This window comes from Sceloporus occidentalis, unplaced genomic scaffold (assembly GCF_023333645.1).
Source record: "Sceloporus occidentalis isolate IW3139 unplaced genomic scaffold, rSceOcc1.0.p SCAF_23, whole genome shotgun sequence".
Taxonomy (NCBI): Eukaryota; Metazoa; Chordata; class Lepidosauria; order Squamata; family Phrynosomatidae; genus Sceloporus; species Sceloporus occidentalis.
Genome location: NW_028317003.1, coordinates 14,524,660 through 14,541,649, shown reverse-complemented (window position 1 = coordinate 14,541,649; position 16,990 = coordinate 14,524,660). Strand labels below are relative to the sequence as shown.

General features: G+C 42.6%; 1 protein-coding gene across 1 annotated transcript in view; it reads right to left on the bottom strand.

Moving 5' to 3' along the window:
- Positions 1–574: 574 nt before the first annotated feature.
- Positions 575–16,990, bottom strand: part of LOC149300854 (metastasis-associated in colon cancer protein 1-like) — a 37,963-nt gene continuing 21,547 nt past the window's right edge. The window contains exons 2-5 of the mRNA XM_089484889.1: positions 7,013–7,120; positions 2,087–4,125; positions 1,057–1,245; positions 575–784 (exon numbers count right to left, since the gene is read on the bottom strand). Coding sequence (XP_089341015.1) covers positions 575–784; positions 1,057–1,245; positions 2,087–4,125; positions 7,013–7,120 — 2,546 coding nt within the window. The remainder of the gene's footprint in view (positions 785–1,056; positions 1,246–2,086; positions 4,126–7,012; positions 7,121–16,990) is intronic.

Sequence of the window (16,990 nt, the reverse complement as noted above, 5' to 3'; positions counted from 1 at the left end):
ATACCAGACGTATCCCCCTAGACACCACATATAAACCTTGTCAATTGTTGCTAGGGATTATTGTTCAGTTATGAACCGGAAACACAAAAAATGAAACAATACTGTACCCTGGGGCATCAAATGAAGCTTATGTATACTATACAGAACAACAAGTTGGGTTGCAACTCGTAAGCCTGGGGGTTTGGTCTTAAAAAAAATGATCTCGACATGTAAAATTGGTACATTTGTCTCGTTATGATGATCTCCCTTATCTCGGGAAGTTCATGCACAAACCCGGAGTATCTCCTCCAAAGAGAACAAAGAGGCCTGTAGGTAGAAACCAATGTCCTTAATCCATGATTCAAGCAAAGTCAAGGAGAGTCTACTGCAACATACACCACTGTACAGGAACATTCAGAATAATTTATAAGTTGCTATGGTACCTGCTTTCTGCACTGTCGGTAATGACACATATAAGAAGCCATGAAAGTAGGCAAAAACAAAAATGTCACTGTAATTACATAAAAAGTGAATTTCAGTGCTTTATTCCTGGAATGTCTCAGGAACATTATAAACAAAGATAGCAAAACACGCGTTACTCTTCAAAGTTAGAAAAGGCGGTCATCCGGAATATCTCTAGACAGTTCACAAAGATCAGAGCCCCAGTTAACTCCCTCCATTGTCTGGTGACGGGATATTTCATCTTGTCCAATGAAGAATGCAAATCTTGTAGTACATCTCTGTAGCTTTCTCCATAATGGGCAGCCCATGTGTAAAGGAAGTCAAAGGCAGGCTTCCACATCATCTGGAAATAAAATACTAGCTCAATTAATTGTGTGGTGATTTTGATTTATGTTTGATGTTCTGTACACACATTAATAAATACATTGCAATATTACCGGAGTAGTTTATTTGCCAAATAAAACTAAACAGAAGATCAAGAAAGATTCAACCTCAAAACATGTTATTCACAGATTTACAGCCCAGGCACAAATAGAAAAAAGCCTCTTTTTATTAACTAGATGATATTGTGTTTAAAAAAATAATAATTAGGTTATTTTTGTCAAGGTAATGTACCTGCAAACTAACTTCTCCGGATTTTCCATAATGAGGGATTTCATAAGCTTCAATTTGTTGTTTGGTAAGTCGAGCGAGTTTCTCAGCTAATTCTCTCCAACGCACTCCTAGCTGTACTGCAGCCGTTAAAATGACAGTGTCTTGCGTTAAACGTGCTACCACTCCTTGACAATCCATCTTCATGAGACCCTATAAGGATAATTTCATAAAACAAATTTCTAAGCCAATTATCGAATTCCTGTACAAACTGGGTGAGCGTCCAGAGCCTTCTTACAGTATGACATATTGAACAAGTAGCAGAAATTTCAATTGACTTTCAACATCATTGAATTTGGGTTTTTAAATTATTATGACTGTTTATGACACATGTGGATTTAATATTGGGGACTATTTTATTTCAGCAGAGTGTCCAGTGGAATTCTGGGTACTCCTTACATAACTACAGTAATTCCTTCCCTTTAATGAAATTTCTACTCCTTTTAGAATCAATTCAACTGGAACCAAGTAAGTTAACCACTCCAACCAAGTCCAACCTGGCCACTAGGTAAACTGGGCAAATGCCTGTTTGGCCACTGTGCAATGGAGCCTCCCATCTAGTGCTGGGTGAACCACTTCTAGTGCCTCTAACATAACTTTATTGTTGCTTGCATGGGATATTACGTTCTATAGTGTTCAGCCACTGGCTGGATGCACACAAAACACCAAAAAGTAAGCTTTTATATAGGTCACGGTTATAGTTTTAAAGTAAATTCAATTTTAGCAGAAATAACATAGTTTTAGAAAATCCATAAATTCTTCCAGTGTTGACACAGATGCCACTTTACTGAATTCCTAGCGGTGTATTGACAAAATTGGGAGATTGCATGAGAGACTAATACTTCAGCTCACACAGGTAAATATGAATGATGAGACCACCCAAACCCACTGAACTTCTGCACGATGACCTGAACTGGCTCTTTATAAGGCATAATTGAACTCTTCTGCAAACTCAGAATTTAGTGAATACACCTTGAAGTCAAACTGTTCTTACCATAATAAGTTCATAATGGAATCTTCTCTTTTTAGAATCTGCATGACAATCTTCTTTTAATTTTTTCACCACTGAAGATACTCTCTCAGACTCCTTCTCAGTACTTCCATGATCGAGATCATCCAGGGATAAGTGTGAATAACCGAGCACATCAGCTAAGCATCTCCAGTCATAAACCTTTTCAGACACATTGGAGAGCACCGAAGAATAAATATAAGTTAGCTTTTTAAATGGCAACGCTATTTGTTCTAAAAGCATGTTGGTTGTAAATTGCAGGTCTGGAAAATCAATAACTTGGTCTCTGGAAATAATCTTCACATTTTTGCAGTGTACTAGGCCAACTTTGCCTCTTAGGACTCCCACATACCATTCCTTAATTTTGGTCTGGCCAAGAGCTTTGACTTTATCTTCTCCGAGAAGCGCAATGGTGTCTCCTTTAAAATATTCCAGGAGGTATTCAACCTTTTGCTGACGCAAAACGGTTTTTAAAGTCACCACAAAGTTGTTTAACTTTAAGACCTTGTCTTGAAATGGAGGGTATTTGAATGTACTTAGAAGTGGTTGAGGAGCAGATAGAAATTCTTTCTGTTTCTGCAAGCGATTTTGGATTCTTGAACTGCAGAGTATTTTGGGGGCCGGATTTGGAGTTTTTACATCAAACTCTGTCACTAAAAAGGAATCCTGATTATCCAAAATTTGAACAGTGAAAATAAAAGAATCGATTTCTCCGCCGCCATTAAGGGCAAAAGGACATTGCATTTGAATCATTTTTCCACTTACCAGCTGCTCCCCTTTGATCTCCTTCCCATTAGTCAAAGTTTGTGCCTCAAACATGGAGTCTTTTGTAACAAAACTAACAGACAAATCCCTAATACAATGTAGTGTGAATTGATGTCTTCCCCAGAGCTGAAAAACAACAGGTGGCATATGTTTCCCACGTTTTTTTATGTTATCTACGGTGAGTTTTTCTGGAGTATAGCTGTGCCCTGTAACTGTTAATACAGTGGTGAAAGCTGGGTGAATGTGCTTTGGTCCATACACTGCCACAGTTGTGCTCTTATGAACGTAATCAAAGACACTCTTGCCTGGATGCTGAATTGATTTGGCCTGTGCTGCAGTTATTATGTATGTAACACGGCTGAGAATAGGCAGCTTAATTTGTAAAGTGCTGTTGTAAATGTAGCCATCTTGGAGCTTTTCAAATGGACCATCTTTGTTGTAGCTGTAGAAGGTGGCAATCTCAGTCATAATTTGGCTAAAGGGATCACTCTTTTGCTCAACAGCAATTTTCATTTCCAGTAACAGAGCTTCAATCGTATTGATGTTGCTTAATGTTATTTCCAGCAAGGGGCTCACAGTAGTTGAAAAATTGTTATTAAGTGAGGGAGGTGGTTCAAGGATAGCTTTTAAAGCAATGTCCTGAAATTCCCCAGGAGCTATGTGACCTTCAGGGACATGAACACTTATGTCGGAGTCAGGAAGCTGCACAGAGCCTCCTTGATGATCTATTCTACAAACAATGTGAGCATCGGTTGCCTGCGTTTGTGCCCAGCCAGGACTTTGGCTAATAACATCCAAATCAAGACAAGATCTCGTTAGCTGTCTATGACTCAACCATGCCATTTTATAAGCTTCTCGATCATTCTGAAGCCATTCTAAATCAGGAGCCAAAATTTGCCCAGCTGAGCTCTGGATATCAGATTCTTTGCCACCTAAAATACCCAAATCAGAAACACTCTTTGATCTAAGTGACCTTCCATGGGTCTTCTTTTTCATAAGGCGATCGATATCAAGTTCATCTCCAGAGGACGCTAAGGAATCTCTGTTTTCCGAATCTCTGAACAACATAAAAGGATCTTCCTTCAGGATTGACACAGGTTTGTTTGAAAATGTGTGAGCTTGCACCACATCTTCCAGAAAAGGGTTGGATTCCGATAGTCCATTCCAGAAGGGATTTGTAGGTTTTGAAGGCTTCTTAAACTTGTCGTTGAATACCCCAGACCAGTCAATAAGCAGATCTAATTCATTTCCCACTTTGTCTGTAAAACCATAAAGAGATGTTTTGACATATATGCACATAATAAAAGTAAAGCTTTTACATAGATAACAAGGATTAAAATATAGTTTCCATGATGCCAAAACAATCCTCTGAAAAGGCATGCAGAGAGCACTTGAGGAGAGTTTGACAGGAGCAACATTACATTGTATCATGGGAAGAACAGAACTTTCAAAATCAAATAGATTAATGACACAGAAACAGCATAACATTTCAAATATCACCACTTTAAATGTCCAAAATCAGTTTTAGCATAATTAAAACATTTAACATTACATTTTGAAAAGCTTTTGAGAGATGGAAAGCTTCGCTAATTTTTATGATTTCACACATTGGAACTTTGATAAAATGTTTTATTCTTGTCTGGAATACCTTCTTAAGTGCCACATGACGAGACTGTATGGATTTCCTGACCACCTGATTTAAATACTTTAACTTATTTCTATTATTTTCTTTTATCCAATGAAACAAATTCTGACATAAAGACAAAAATAGAAAATGAGGAGGAGAGGCCAGCTTCTGGTTGTCTTCCAGTTTGGACATAGTCTTATAGGCCTGTTAGATTCCGGGAGAGATCTGGATTTTGGGTCATCCGGAACAGCTGATCCTAATTGCCACAACATATTAATATTTCTTCAAACAGCTTTCCTGGCATCAATTCCAACCCATCTGAAACTCCACTGCTCATTATATATTTTCTCTCTCATTACTTCATGTGGGATGTCATTATTTATATGTTTGTGGGTTTTAACCACAGCTGTGATTTCTGGTCTGAAAATTATAAGCAATAATATTTTTGCAAAGATTTTTTTTTTGTGAAGAATTGCATTGAAAGCCGTAACCTGCACTAAATTTAGGCATGAGAGGATTGAAAGGATTTCCTTGTGTCATGCTATCTTGTGTCTTGGATACTGCTGCCAGTTTAGCTGCAAACCAAAAACAATATTTAATAAATCAAAGGGCGTTCTATTCAAAAGCTTTTATGTAGAGATGGAAATATGTGGATAGCCATTTGTTTAACAGATTTAAATTGTGTTTTCCAGTTGAAAATATGATTGTATAAATCGTGGTGGCTCTCTATAGAGATTAACCGATTGGATCCCCTGTTACATAAAACCAGATTTATGTTAATTGTAAAATATCAAGGTAGCAATAGAAAAAGCAGGGGCAGCCATAACAGATAGGCAAACTAAGATGTTACCTAAAGTACGGGAGGCGCTGCCTTAAAGCTCCTGTCTGTGTTAGCTATCACAGGTCAAGAGACACATGGTTCTACTAAGGCATTATAAGAACTAGGTTAAGCCCTAAGGAGTAAATTCTGTGTTAGTTGGATCAATTAATTTCTTCAAGAATGAACTGGTCATCTTTTTCAAAACTAAGTGGACATAAATGCTACACTATATTTTGTTACTTGAGTTCTCTCTCTACATGAAGTCACGTGAATTAAACATTTTAAAATATAATGGGGATGTAATGGCTTAAAAAAAAAAAATCTTGATTTATTTCTAACTCTGAATGATGACTTTTTATTTTTAAAAAACAATCTAATATATATATATATATTTTGAACGTTACTTATAGCAACACTACAGATGGCCAAACACTAACATGCTTGCCTAATTTATTTCATGAAAATTAGTCTTTGATCAAACCAACTCCTGAAACACATACCTCTTAATAGCAGCATTATGTGTATAAGGCACAAATTAAAATGACATGTTTACTGAAGGAGTGTGCTGTTGAAGATCAATGAAATAATAGAAGCGGCTACACCTTAACTAAAAGCATACCTCCTAAAATTACAGATTGAGAAAGCAGGACACAAACAGTCCAATAAACCCCACTTCATTGCAGGCATAAAACAACTGGCTGTCCTTCTCCCAGCTATACGCCTACTAAGAACATGCGAGAGAATGCTTTGGATGCTGTGCTGGCTAAGCACAGTCCTCCGTAGAGAAAATTGGGGAGTTGGAGAAATCAAGAGTCTTCCTTAAAACTAAGCCCATTGAGCAGCAACAAACAAGGGAGCTTGATTGCCCTATTGGGCAATCTGTCCCCAGTTTGGTGGCAGAGGGCTGACATCCCCCCCAGACCCGTCACCCTAGGTCTAGTCAGCCAGGAGTAGACTGTTCTCCAAACATGGTGGGCCTACTAATGAAGGTGGGGCTCAGACAACATGACCCCACTGTAATAGCTTCATAGCTCACATGGTAACAGCATGTGTGTTAGTCTGTGTGTATGTCTGTGTGCTATGTGTTAATGTTTGTGTGCTCTAGGTGGAGGGACCAGTAACTTCTGGCCAGTGTAGTTGAACTAAGCCAGACTATGCCTCTGCCCCAACCCAAGGATCAACGGATCAGTGATTTCAATTGCCTATATTTGATTGCGAAGAGATGTCCTTAAAATATGTTCTATTCATAGAACCTGGATACTTTGTTTGCTTAGCAGTCAGCTATCAAAGTTGTAATTATTTACATATTTCCAAATAGCTCCTTAATGTGTACTCCATGTTAATGTTGATATACAAACATAACGATTAGAGCTGTTATCTGCTTGACATTTCCATTTAATGCACCGTGTATTATTTTTGTCTGTACAGAACATGACTGGGAAAAACTGACTATAACTTCCTTTTCACAAAGCAAATCATTAATGGTAAAGGGATAGTAATTTCCCAGTGTAAATGTATTCCGAAAGTCTTACATTAATCATTTCTTCATGAGAACCTTACTGGAAGACATTTCTTGCAGTTTAAGGAGAACACTCATAATTAAAATAAACAAGGAAAAGAGAACATTCACAAAATGCGATGCTATTTGCTAGAACTCAATGAATTACTAACATGAAATGTTAAAGCATAGCGATTATACCTGTTTGCGCTGGTGGTTTTTGGTCGTCAAAGTCTATCAAATTCCCCTCTGACTTACTCCTTGAAATTCCACCGGAGCGAAAAGACTGTAACCGACTAGACATTTTCCCTACAAATAAAAAGAAATATATGTACAAAATCAATGGAAACAATATTTTACAAGTGAAAATACATGAACTTTATAAGGTCAACCATATAGAAGAATTCGGAATCTTTATGATAGCTGATAGGAAATGTTAGCCATATACTTATATGTTCAATAGGAGCATACATCTATGTGAAAAATCTTAACCTCAATGTTCTTCGCTTCAGATTCGACATGTACATGAGTCAAAGGGCATTATAAAAAAGTGGCCCTCCGTCTGTGTCCTGTACTAAAAGAGTAAACAAATTGTTATGAAGAGGCAGCTAAGAAATAACTGATCTAAGATCAGACACATTTTCCTCAAAGGCCAATGACTCTACTATAATCCATCGCCGAAGCTAACGCCACGCTCCAATAAAACCTTCTTTCCCTTAAAGTACGTCTATATGTGAAAACATAGTCATAACTATACTAATTAAGTTCACGCATGTTCCTTGCATATCTTCCTCATGTCTTTGAGGTTAGTTCAACCTATTAGGTTACAGATGAGAATGTTGCTGTATGAAATACGTTTCGCTATGAGCCATTCTAGAGGAAGGAATGAACATAACAAAAATGCATTGTTTAAAGAAACATATTTAACTCCGTTTATTAAACCGTGTAGGCGAAAAATATGTTTCCGCAGAAATTCTTCTTCATTGTGAAAAACAGGTTTCCAAAGCAAACTTACATTGATTAAAATAGTTTTTGTCACATCTTGCCACAGCAGAAACATGTTTATTACTTGCCTGCAGAAGAGACCTATATCGCCCAGGATGCTTGCAATTTATTATACATAAGGAGGCTAACAAAGGTATCAACTTTACCAATATTACCTGCTGTAAGGCATATATACTGTATGTATGTGTATATTATATATATATATATATATATATATATATATATACACCTGTTTCCCATGCCTGAGCCATGTAATGTACATTTAAACCTAGTTCATATTAAAGGAGTTGGCAAAATAAACCTTACGGCATTCTGTGGCTGACCTTACGTGGAGTTATGGTGTGCCTCCTCTCATTATCCTAAGGCGGAAACATCCCACGATTAAGGACATTTCCAAAAGCCAACTTTGGGTAATTTTCTAAATAGCTCATTATTCAGCACCCCTGGATGTATGTTAATGCTTTCCTTGCTCAATATTTAATAATGCTGTTCCTAATTGGTTCACTCATGTGTAATTAATGTCAGAGAACACCAGTCAAATGAAATGATTTCCACTGAAGTGGTTCCTGGTAGCTAGAATCTAGAAGAGCATTGGGACGGGACTTCTGCTGTTCTAAGAGCACACTACAAGTGTGTTGTATATAATTGACGTTTTCAAGAATGATGACTAAATTCACAATTAGAAACATACGTCATAGAAATTTTGAACGTACTAACCCTTCCTACAAACATATGCAATTATGTCAAATTGTGGTGTTTATTCACTAAACGCAAAGCTGTCAGGAGTGTTGTACTGTTAACTCTCTCGCTTTATTATTGTGGCACAATACAGGACCAGCACAGCCCGTTTTACTGGCGGACACTAGCAAGTTCCTCCAGCATGAAGGGCTTAGCTGGCCCTGTATAATGTATATTTCAATGTATAAGGAGACTTTGAAAAAGTCTCATTGATATAACTACACATTGTATAGCCAGGCTCTTCCAGCCGGAGATGGGCACTAAGGTTGGTCCTTCATACAGTATAGTCAAGAAGCTGAAAGGCATCTCTCCTGTTAACTCTTCCTTTAGTTGCCAGGTGATCTGAAAAAAAGGTTCTTGAACGTAGAACTTGTTGATTTTTAACACTAATCTGTTGCATTTAATTAAATTCGGCAGAAAATTCAGTAGAGTAATCACTTGAAGCTGCTGGCATAATTGATTTTTTTTAAATGTCTACTTATTTAGGATGGATTTGTTTACTAGACTTGCGCATTCGTCTTCGGGCGAACATGAAAACGAGCACGAAGAGGCCGTTTTTTTGTTCGTTCCGAAGACACGCCGAAGAGAATACAGTGCCGGCAAAACGTAGGAGAAGACGAAGACTCACAACCACGAAGAATCGTCCTGCTTAAATAAATTAAATAGAATTTATAAATAATAATTTAATAGAATCTATAATTTAATAGTTCATTATTATATATATATATATTTGTCAGTCATATATATATATATATATATTCTATAGTATACTAGTGTAGAGTGTACTGTAGACATTCATCTACTAGTGTCTAATTTAAAATCAGTAATATTAATTAATATAATTAATAATTGAATTCATTATAAAATTATATATATATTTGTCAGTTATAGTTAGTAATAGTATACTAGTGTAGAGTGTACTGTAGACATTCAAGACATCTACTAGTGTCTAATCTAAAATCAGTAATATCAATAATTCTATAATTCTTTCTTGTCTTAATAGTTAATTAAATTAGCTATAAATAAAAGTAATAATATTAAATAATTACTACTAGCGTATAGTTCAGCTAATCTTATTAGTACTGGTGCTGCAGCTCTATAGTTTGTGCTTTGTTTTAGCAACAGCAAGAGACCAAGTCAATTTTTCTTAATTAATCTTTCATTTTATTTCATTTGTTTTGCTCACCTCAGTCCATCAGTGAAGTGAACTTGTTGGGCTAGTGAGTGCAGCCGCATAAGTGCTGTGTTTTTTTTTGATCAGCAAGCAGTGACGTTAACTGTTTTGCAAAGATTTTCTCATTTATTTTACATTTTATTTCAATTTTATTAAAAGTACCCTTAGTGTTTTGCTCACCTCAGTCCATCAGTGAAGTGAACTTGTTGGGCTAGTGAGTGCAGCCAGCAGTGAAGCTAACTGTTTTGCTGTGACATTTTATTTTATTTCTAATTCTTTTCAAGAAAAATTGACTGTGACGAGCTGTACTAAGCAAAGCTTCAAGCTACTAGCTGTAGTACTAAAATAATTCTAATCTTCTTTAATCTTAATCTATAATATATTATAAATAATATATAACAATATAAATTCTAATTCATAATCTATACTATAAGTAATTCTAATTCTAAATTCTAATTCATAATCTATATTCTTCTATCTATAATACATAATATATAAGTAAATTATTTCTAATCTATTAATATTATATAACTTAATATTAATTAATAAATCATATACTGAATCTGATTTAACCTCACTTTAGCTTAGTGGGTTTGAGAGCGTCTGCCTAGAGGTAGACTTATAGTAAGGAAATATAGCTTTAGGCTAGCATAGTAGTAGGCTAAGCTCTTAGGCCCGTGTAAATTCAAATTAAAAATAAAATACTGCTAGTTATTAAATAGTTAATCTTGAGTTAATAATTTAAATAACTTTAGCACTTTGGCAGATTGCACACAGCACAGTGCAGTAGTGCATAGTTTTACTTTTTAAGCAGTAGCACTGAAGAGAACTTCCTCTAATTTTTTGTCTTTAATTCGTTTTTCCTTTTTTTTTATTTTTATTTTTTTTTATAGTTTTTTAAACACTACACTACACTACACACACAACACAAAATTTGAAATGGATCCTCCTTTTGGGACTAAGGAGGGACAAGCTCCATCTACCACCGCCACCACCAGCACCACCACCAGTTCTAAGATGCAGCCTTTGCGTCAGTCTAGTCGGCCAAGTAGGCCAAGCTCTCGCTTATCATTTGGGGAAGCATTGCTTGAAGGATCATCAAGTAAAGGAAAGGCACCAAAAGCAGGCAGTAGTAGTGCGGCTAGGCCCACAAGCTCTATGGTTTTTTACGGAAAGCCTAAAGCACCAGAAGCACGTTCAAAGTTAAAGGGTAGCACAAGTAGTACCAGCCCAGTGACTAAAAAGAAGTGCCTTTTGCCCCAAGCAGCATCTTCCCCATCCACCAGCAGCATGCAAGGTACCAAGCAGAGCCAAATTAGCAGCAAGACTCAGAGGGGTCCCAAACCAAAGCGATCTCATTCCTTTGTAGGGAAAACCACCACCACCACCACCACCACCACCCCCACCTCTACCGCCTCTACCACCACTAGTGCTGCGCCTACTGTTCCCACTGGTACCGCCACGCCATGTCCTCCTAGTACCTCTAGCAAGCCACCAAGTCCTTACAAAATTTTTGTAAAGACAGAGAGAGGGCTACACATAGTGGAACTCCACCTAGCGAGGTAGCAGAGGAGCCTGAGACTGAGAGGCCAAGTGCAGAGTCTATTCTTCCTGCTCGCACTACTACTAGTCACGAGTCTCACGACGATATCAGTCTTAGCTCCAGCCTAGCAGGAATTCCATTCGATCTGGCTAATGAAGAGCTAGACTATGAGCCAGAGGAAGTAGAGGAGATGAGTGGTCAGGAATCAGATTCCTCAGGGAGCAGTGTCCAAATGACTAGTGCACAATTTTCCCCTGAGCCTCCACCTTCTCCGCTACGATCATCGCTACGATCATCACCACCACCACCACCACCAGCAGCAGCAGCAAAACCTAGCAAATCTAAAGCAATTAGCAGTCCCACTATGGCCAGTACTGTTACCACCAGTCCCACCACCACTAGTTCTGCCTCTGTTCATCCACCCCAAGCAGTAGGAGCAGCACCCAAGGCACACTCCAAGGCTATGCGCGCCCCAATTTGGGAGCACTTTGAAAATGTTGAAGAAGGGCGCTATGGAAAGTGCAAACATTGTGGGAAGCTAATAAGCAGAGGGAAAGTGTCTGGCCATTTTACCAGTGCTAGCATGAAGCATCACCTCAGCACTCAACACAACGCTGTGCTATTGGGGAAAGATGCAGAGGGAAAACTTAGTGCAGGCAGCATAGCTGGTGGCCGTGGAAAAACCCCAACAGCTTCTTCTTCTGAGCCAATAGCAGCAGCAGCAGCAGCAGCAACTAGTGCTGGCAGCCAGAGACCAAGGCAGGTTGGAGCACTGCATGTCCAGCCCACCCTGGAACAATTTGTGGCATTCCAATCCAAAAGGTCAATGCCCAAACAGCAGGCCAATAAAGTAACGCGACTGATTGGTCAGTTCATTGCTGTTGGAGGGGCATCCTTCTCTATGATCGAAGGGGAGCCTTTCAAACAATTGATGGCGGCTGTGGCTCCACAATATACAGTTCCGTCACGTTCCACTTTCAGCAGGAACATTGTCCCCTCATTGTATCGGTCCTGTGTTGCAGCAGTGAAAGAGGAGCTTTCCAAGGCTGCTGGTCAGTCTGTTCATTTCACTACAGATTTGTGGAGTGCACCTAGCGGCCAGCATGCCTTTCTTTCTTTGACAGCACACTGGTGGCAGCCCGGTGTGTCTAAGGAAGCTGCTGCAGCAGGCTACCGATCTTTCCTTCTCCATGCAGAAGTGATGGATGAAAAGCACACTTCCCAAAACATTCTGCATGCGATGAGGAAAATGTTTAGCCTTTGGGTGGGAGCAGAGGCGGGCACCAATGTTGAAGTTGGTTTTGTGGTGACTGACGGAGGTGCCAATATGGTGAAAGCGCTGCGAGATGGTCATATTGTTGGTGTGCGCTGTGCAGCCCACATCATCCATCTTGTAGTGAAGGCAGCAATGTCAGAAGGAACTAATGTGGCAGCAGTAGTTCTGTCCCGCTGCAGAAAGATCGCTGGGCACTTTCACCATAGTGTTAAGGCTAGCCAACTTTTGAGAGAAGAGCAAGAGAGGTCAGGTCTTCCCGTACACTGCCTACGTCAGGATGTCAGTACACGGTGGAACTCCACGTTAGACATGCTCGAGAGGATTTTGGAGCAGCAGAGGGCAATCCATAATCTTGCCTCAGAGCACAATATTGGGATTACCTCTCCATTGAATAGGGAGGATTGGACAGTGATCGCCCAGCTAGTGGCAGTCCTTAAACCATTCAGGGATGCCACAGAAAATTTAAGCTCAAACACTGCCAGTCTGGCCCAGGTAATCCCAGTGTTCTCCCATCTAGGCAGCAAGATGGATGTGTTCCTTGGAAACCGTGAGGCTGTTCAAGGTGGCACTCTACATCCTGACATAGCAGCCATAGTCAGGAAGCTGAAGGATCTGCTAAAAGTACACCTTCGCAAACGAATGGAAGAGAGTCGCGAAATGATGCTAGCGTGCCTTTGCGATCCAAGAATTAAGGGAAAGCTAGCTTTGAAATTTAATGTTCTCAGTAGCTACCGGGAGCAATTGGTCAACAAGGTGCGTGACTGGCAGCGTAAAATGGGAATGCTGTCCGAGGAGGGAGAGGTGCAGGAGGAGGAAGAGATGATGTGGTCTGCTACTCCTAGCAGCAGCATCAGTGCCACAAGCAGCACAACACAGCTGAGTGGAGCAGCTGCGTTTTGGGAAGAGGCACTTGGGAGTATAGTTGGACCATCTGACAGAGCTAGCAGCAGAAAGGAGAGTAGTGCTGCTGAAATGGTCAAACTTTACCTCTGTGAAGTTCCTTCTGCGCCTAATGTTGATCCTCTTAGCTACTGGGATGAAAAGAAGAGTGTGTGGCCTACACTCTCATGGGTTGCGCAGCAGCTACTATCATGTCCGCCAACCACTGTTCAAAGTGAGCGCGTGTTTTCTATGACTGGAAACATACTGAGTCCACAGCGCTCACGCATGGCACCTCATCTGATGGAGCAGATTGCCTTCCTTAAATTCAATCTGCCCAAGTTGGGTTACCCAGCTCTTAGCTTGGAAAGTTAATTTTTTTTATCTGTAATGTTTAAGGTAGTTTCTCCCCCTGGTTGCACGTGTTTGCGGTGTGGCAACGTCTGCTACCTCCGCCGGTGTAGCCAATTTACGCTAGGGCCTAGTGTCTGAGTTCTGGAAGTCCGCTCCCAAACGCCATGGACTGACAGACTTTCATGCTTTGCCCTGGGGTGAAACAGGTGAGCGGGTCGTCAATTGCCCACTCATTCACCTTTTTCCTTTTCCAACGGTGCTGCTGGTGGTGGTGCCAGCATCTTTTGCCAGTTCGCTTCCTGGCTGAAATCATGCCTCAAATGTCCCTAATGGAGAGGGTAGTTTCTCCCCCTGGTTGCACTTGCTGCGGTGTGGCAATGCCTGCTACCTCCGCTGGTGTAGCCAATTTACGCTAGGGCCTAGTGTCTGAGTTCTGGAAGTCTGCTCCCAAACGCCAAGGACTGACAGTCTTTGGATGCTTTGCCCTGGGGTGAAACAGGTGAGCGGGTCGTCAATTGCCCACTCATTCGCCTTTTCCAATGCTGCTGCTGCTGCTGGTGGTGCCAGCGTCTCTTCTCTGCCAGTTCGCTTCCTGGCTAGTGTCATGCCTTAAATGTCCCTAATGGAGAGGGTAGTTTCTCCCCCCCTGGTTGCACTTGCTGCGGTGTGGCAACGCCTGCTACCTCCGCCAATGTAGCCAGCTTACGCTAGGGCCTAGTGTCTGAGCTCTGGAAGTCTGCTGCCAAACGTCTAGGACTGACAGTGTTTGGATGCTTTGCTCTGGGGTGGAACAGGTGAGCGGGTCGCCAATTGCCCACTCATTCGCCTTACCCAATTCTGCTGCTGCTGCTGCTGCTGCTGGTGGTGGTGCCAGCGTCTCTTCTCTGCCAGTTCGCTTCCTGGCTAGTGTCATGCCTTAAATGTCCCTAATGGTAAGGGCAGTTTCTCCCCCCTGGCTGCGTCTGTTTGCGGTGTGGCAACGCCTGCTACCTCCGCCGGAGTGGCCAGCTTACGCTAGGGCCTAGTGTCTGAGCTCTGGAAGTCTGCTGCCAAACGTCTAGGACTGACAGTGTTTGGGTGCTTTGCCCTGGGGTGAAACAGGTGAGTGGGTCGCCAATTGCCCACTCATTCCCCTTTCCCATTTTTCAATGCTGCTGCTGGTGGTGGTGGTGCCAGCATCTCTTCTCTGCCAGTTCGCTTCCTGGCTAGAGTCATGCCCAAAATGTCCCTAGTGGTAAGGGCAGTTTCTCCCCTCTGGCTGCGTCTGTTTGCGGTGTGGCAACGCCTGCTACCTCCGCCGGAGTGGCCAGCTTACGCTAGGGCCTTGTGTCTGAGCTCTGGAAGTCCGCTGCCAAACGTCTAGGACTGACAGTGTTTGGGTGCTTTGCCCTGGGGTGAAACAGGTGAGTGGGTCGCCAATTGCCCACTCATTCGCCTTTCCCAATTCTGCTGCTGCTGCTGGTGGTGATGCCAGCGTCTCTTCGATGCCAGTTCGCTTCCTGGCTAGTGTCATGCCTCAAATGTCCCTAATGGTAAGGGCAGTTTCTCCCCCCTGGCTGCGTCTGTTTGCGGTGTGGCAACGCCTGCTACCTCCGCCGGAGTGGCCAGCTTACGCTAGGGCCTTGTGTCTGAGCTCTGGAAGTCCGCTGCCAAACGTCTAGGACTGACAGTGTTTGGGTGCTTTGCCCTGGGGTGAAACAGGTGAGTGGGTCGCCAATTGCCCACTCATTCGCCTTTCCCATTTTTCAATGCTGCTGCTGGTGGTGGTGGTGCCAGCATCTCTTCTCTGCCAGTTCGCTTCCTGGCTAGAGTCATGCCCAAAATGTCCCTAGTGGTAAGGGCAGTTTCTCCCCTCTGGCTGCGTCTGTTTGCGGTGTGGCAACGCCTGCTACTTCCGCCGGAGTGGCCAGCTTACGCTAGGGCCTTGTGTCTGAGCTCTGGAAGTCCGCTGCCAAACGTCTAGGACTGACAGTGTTTGGGTGCTTTGCCCTGGGGTGAAACAGGTGAGTGGGTCGCCAATTGCCCACTCATTCGCCTTTCCCATTTTTCAATGCTGCTGCTGGTGGTGGTGGTGCCAGCATCTCTTCTCTGCCAGTTCGCTTCCTGGCTAGAGTCATGCCCAAAATGTCCCTAGTGGTAAGGGCAGTTTCTCCCCTCTGGCTGCGTCTGTTTGCGGTGTGGCAACGCCTGCTACTTCCGCCGGAGTGGCCAGCTTACGCTAGGGCCTTGTGTCTGAGCTCTGGAAGTCCGCTGCCAAACGTCTAGGACTGACAGTGTTTGGGTGCTTTGCCCTGGGGTGAAACAGGTGAGTGGGTCGCCAATTGCCCACTCATTCGCCTTTCCCAATTCTGCTGCTGCTGCTGGTGGTGATGCCAGCGTCTCTTCGATGCCAGTTCGCTTCCTGGCTAGTGTCATGCCTCAAATGTCCCTAATGGTAAGGGCAGTTTCTCCCCCCTGGCTGCGTCTGTTTGCGGTGTGGCAACGCCTGCTACCTCCACCGGAGTGGCCAGCTTACGCTAGGGCCTTGTGTCTGAGCTCTGGAAGTCCGCTGCCAAACGTCTAGGACTGACAGTGTTTGGGTGCTTTGCCCTGGGGTGAAACAGGTGAGTGGGTCGCCAATTGCCCACTCATTCGCCTTTCCCATTTTTCAATGCTGCTGCTGGTGGTGGTGGTGCCAGCATCTCTTCTCTGCCATTTCGCTTCCTGGCTAGAGTCATGCCCAAAATGTCCCTAGTGGTAAGGGCAGTTTCTCCCCTCTGGCTGCGTCTGTTTGCGGTGTGGCAACGCCTGCTACCTCCGCCGGAGTGGCCAGCTTACGCTAGGGCCTTGTGTCTGAGCTCTGGAAGTCCGCTGCCAAACGTCTAGGACTGACAGTGTTTGGGTGCTTTGCCCTGGGGTGAAACAGGTGAGTGGGTCGCCAATTGCCCACTCATTCGCCTTTCCCAATTCTGCTGCTGCTGCTGGTGGTGATGCCAGCGTCTCTTCGATGCCAGTTCGCTTCCTGGCTAGTGTCATGCCTCAAATGTCCCTAATGGTAAGGGCAGTTTCTCCCCCCTGGCTGCGTCTGTTTGCGGTGTGGCAACGCCTGCTACCTCCGCCGGAGTGGCCAGCTTACGCTAGGGCCTTGTGTCTGAGCTCTGGAAGTCCGCTGCCAAACGTCTAGGACTGACAGTGTTTGGATGCTTTGCTCTGGGGTGAAACAGGTGAGTG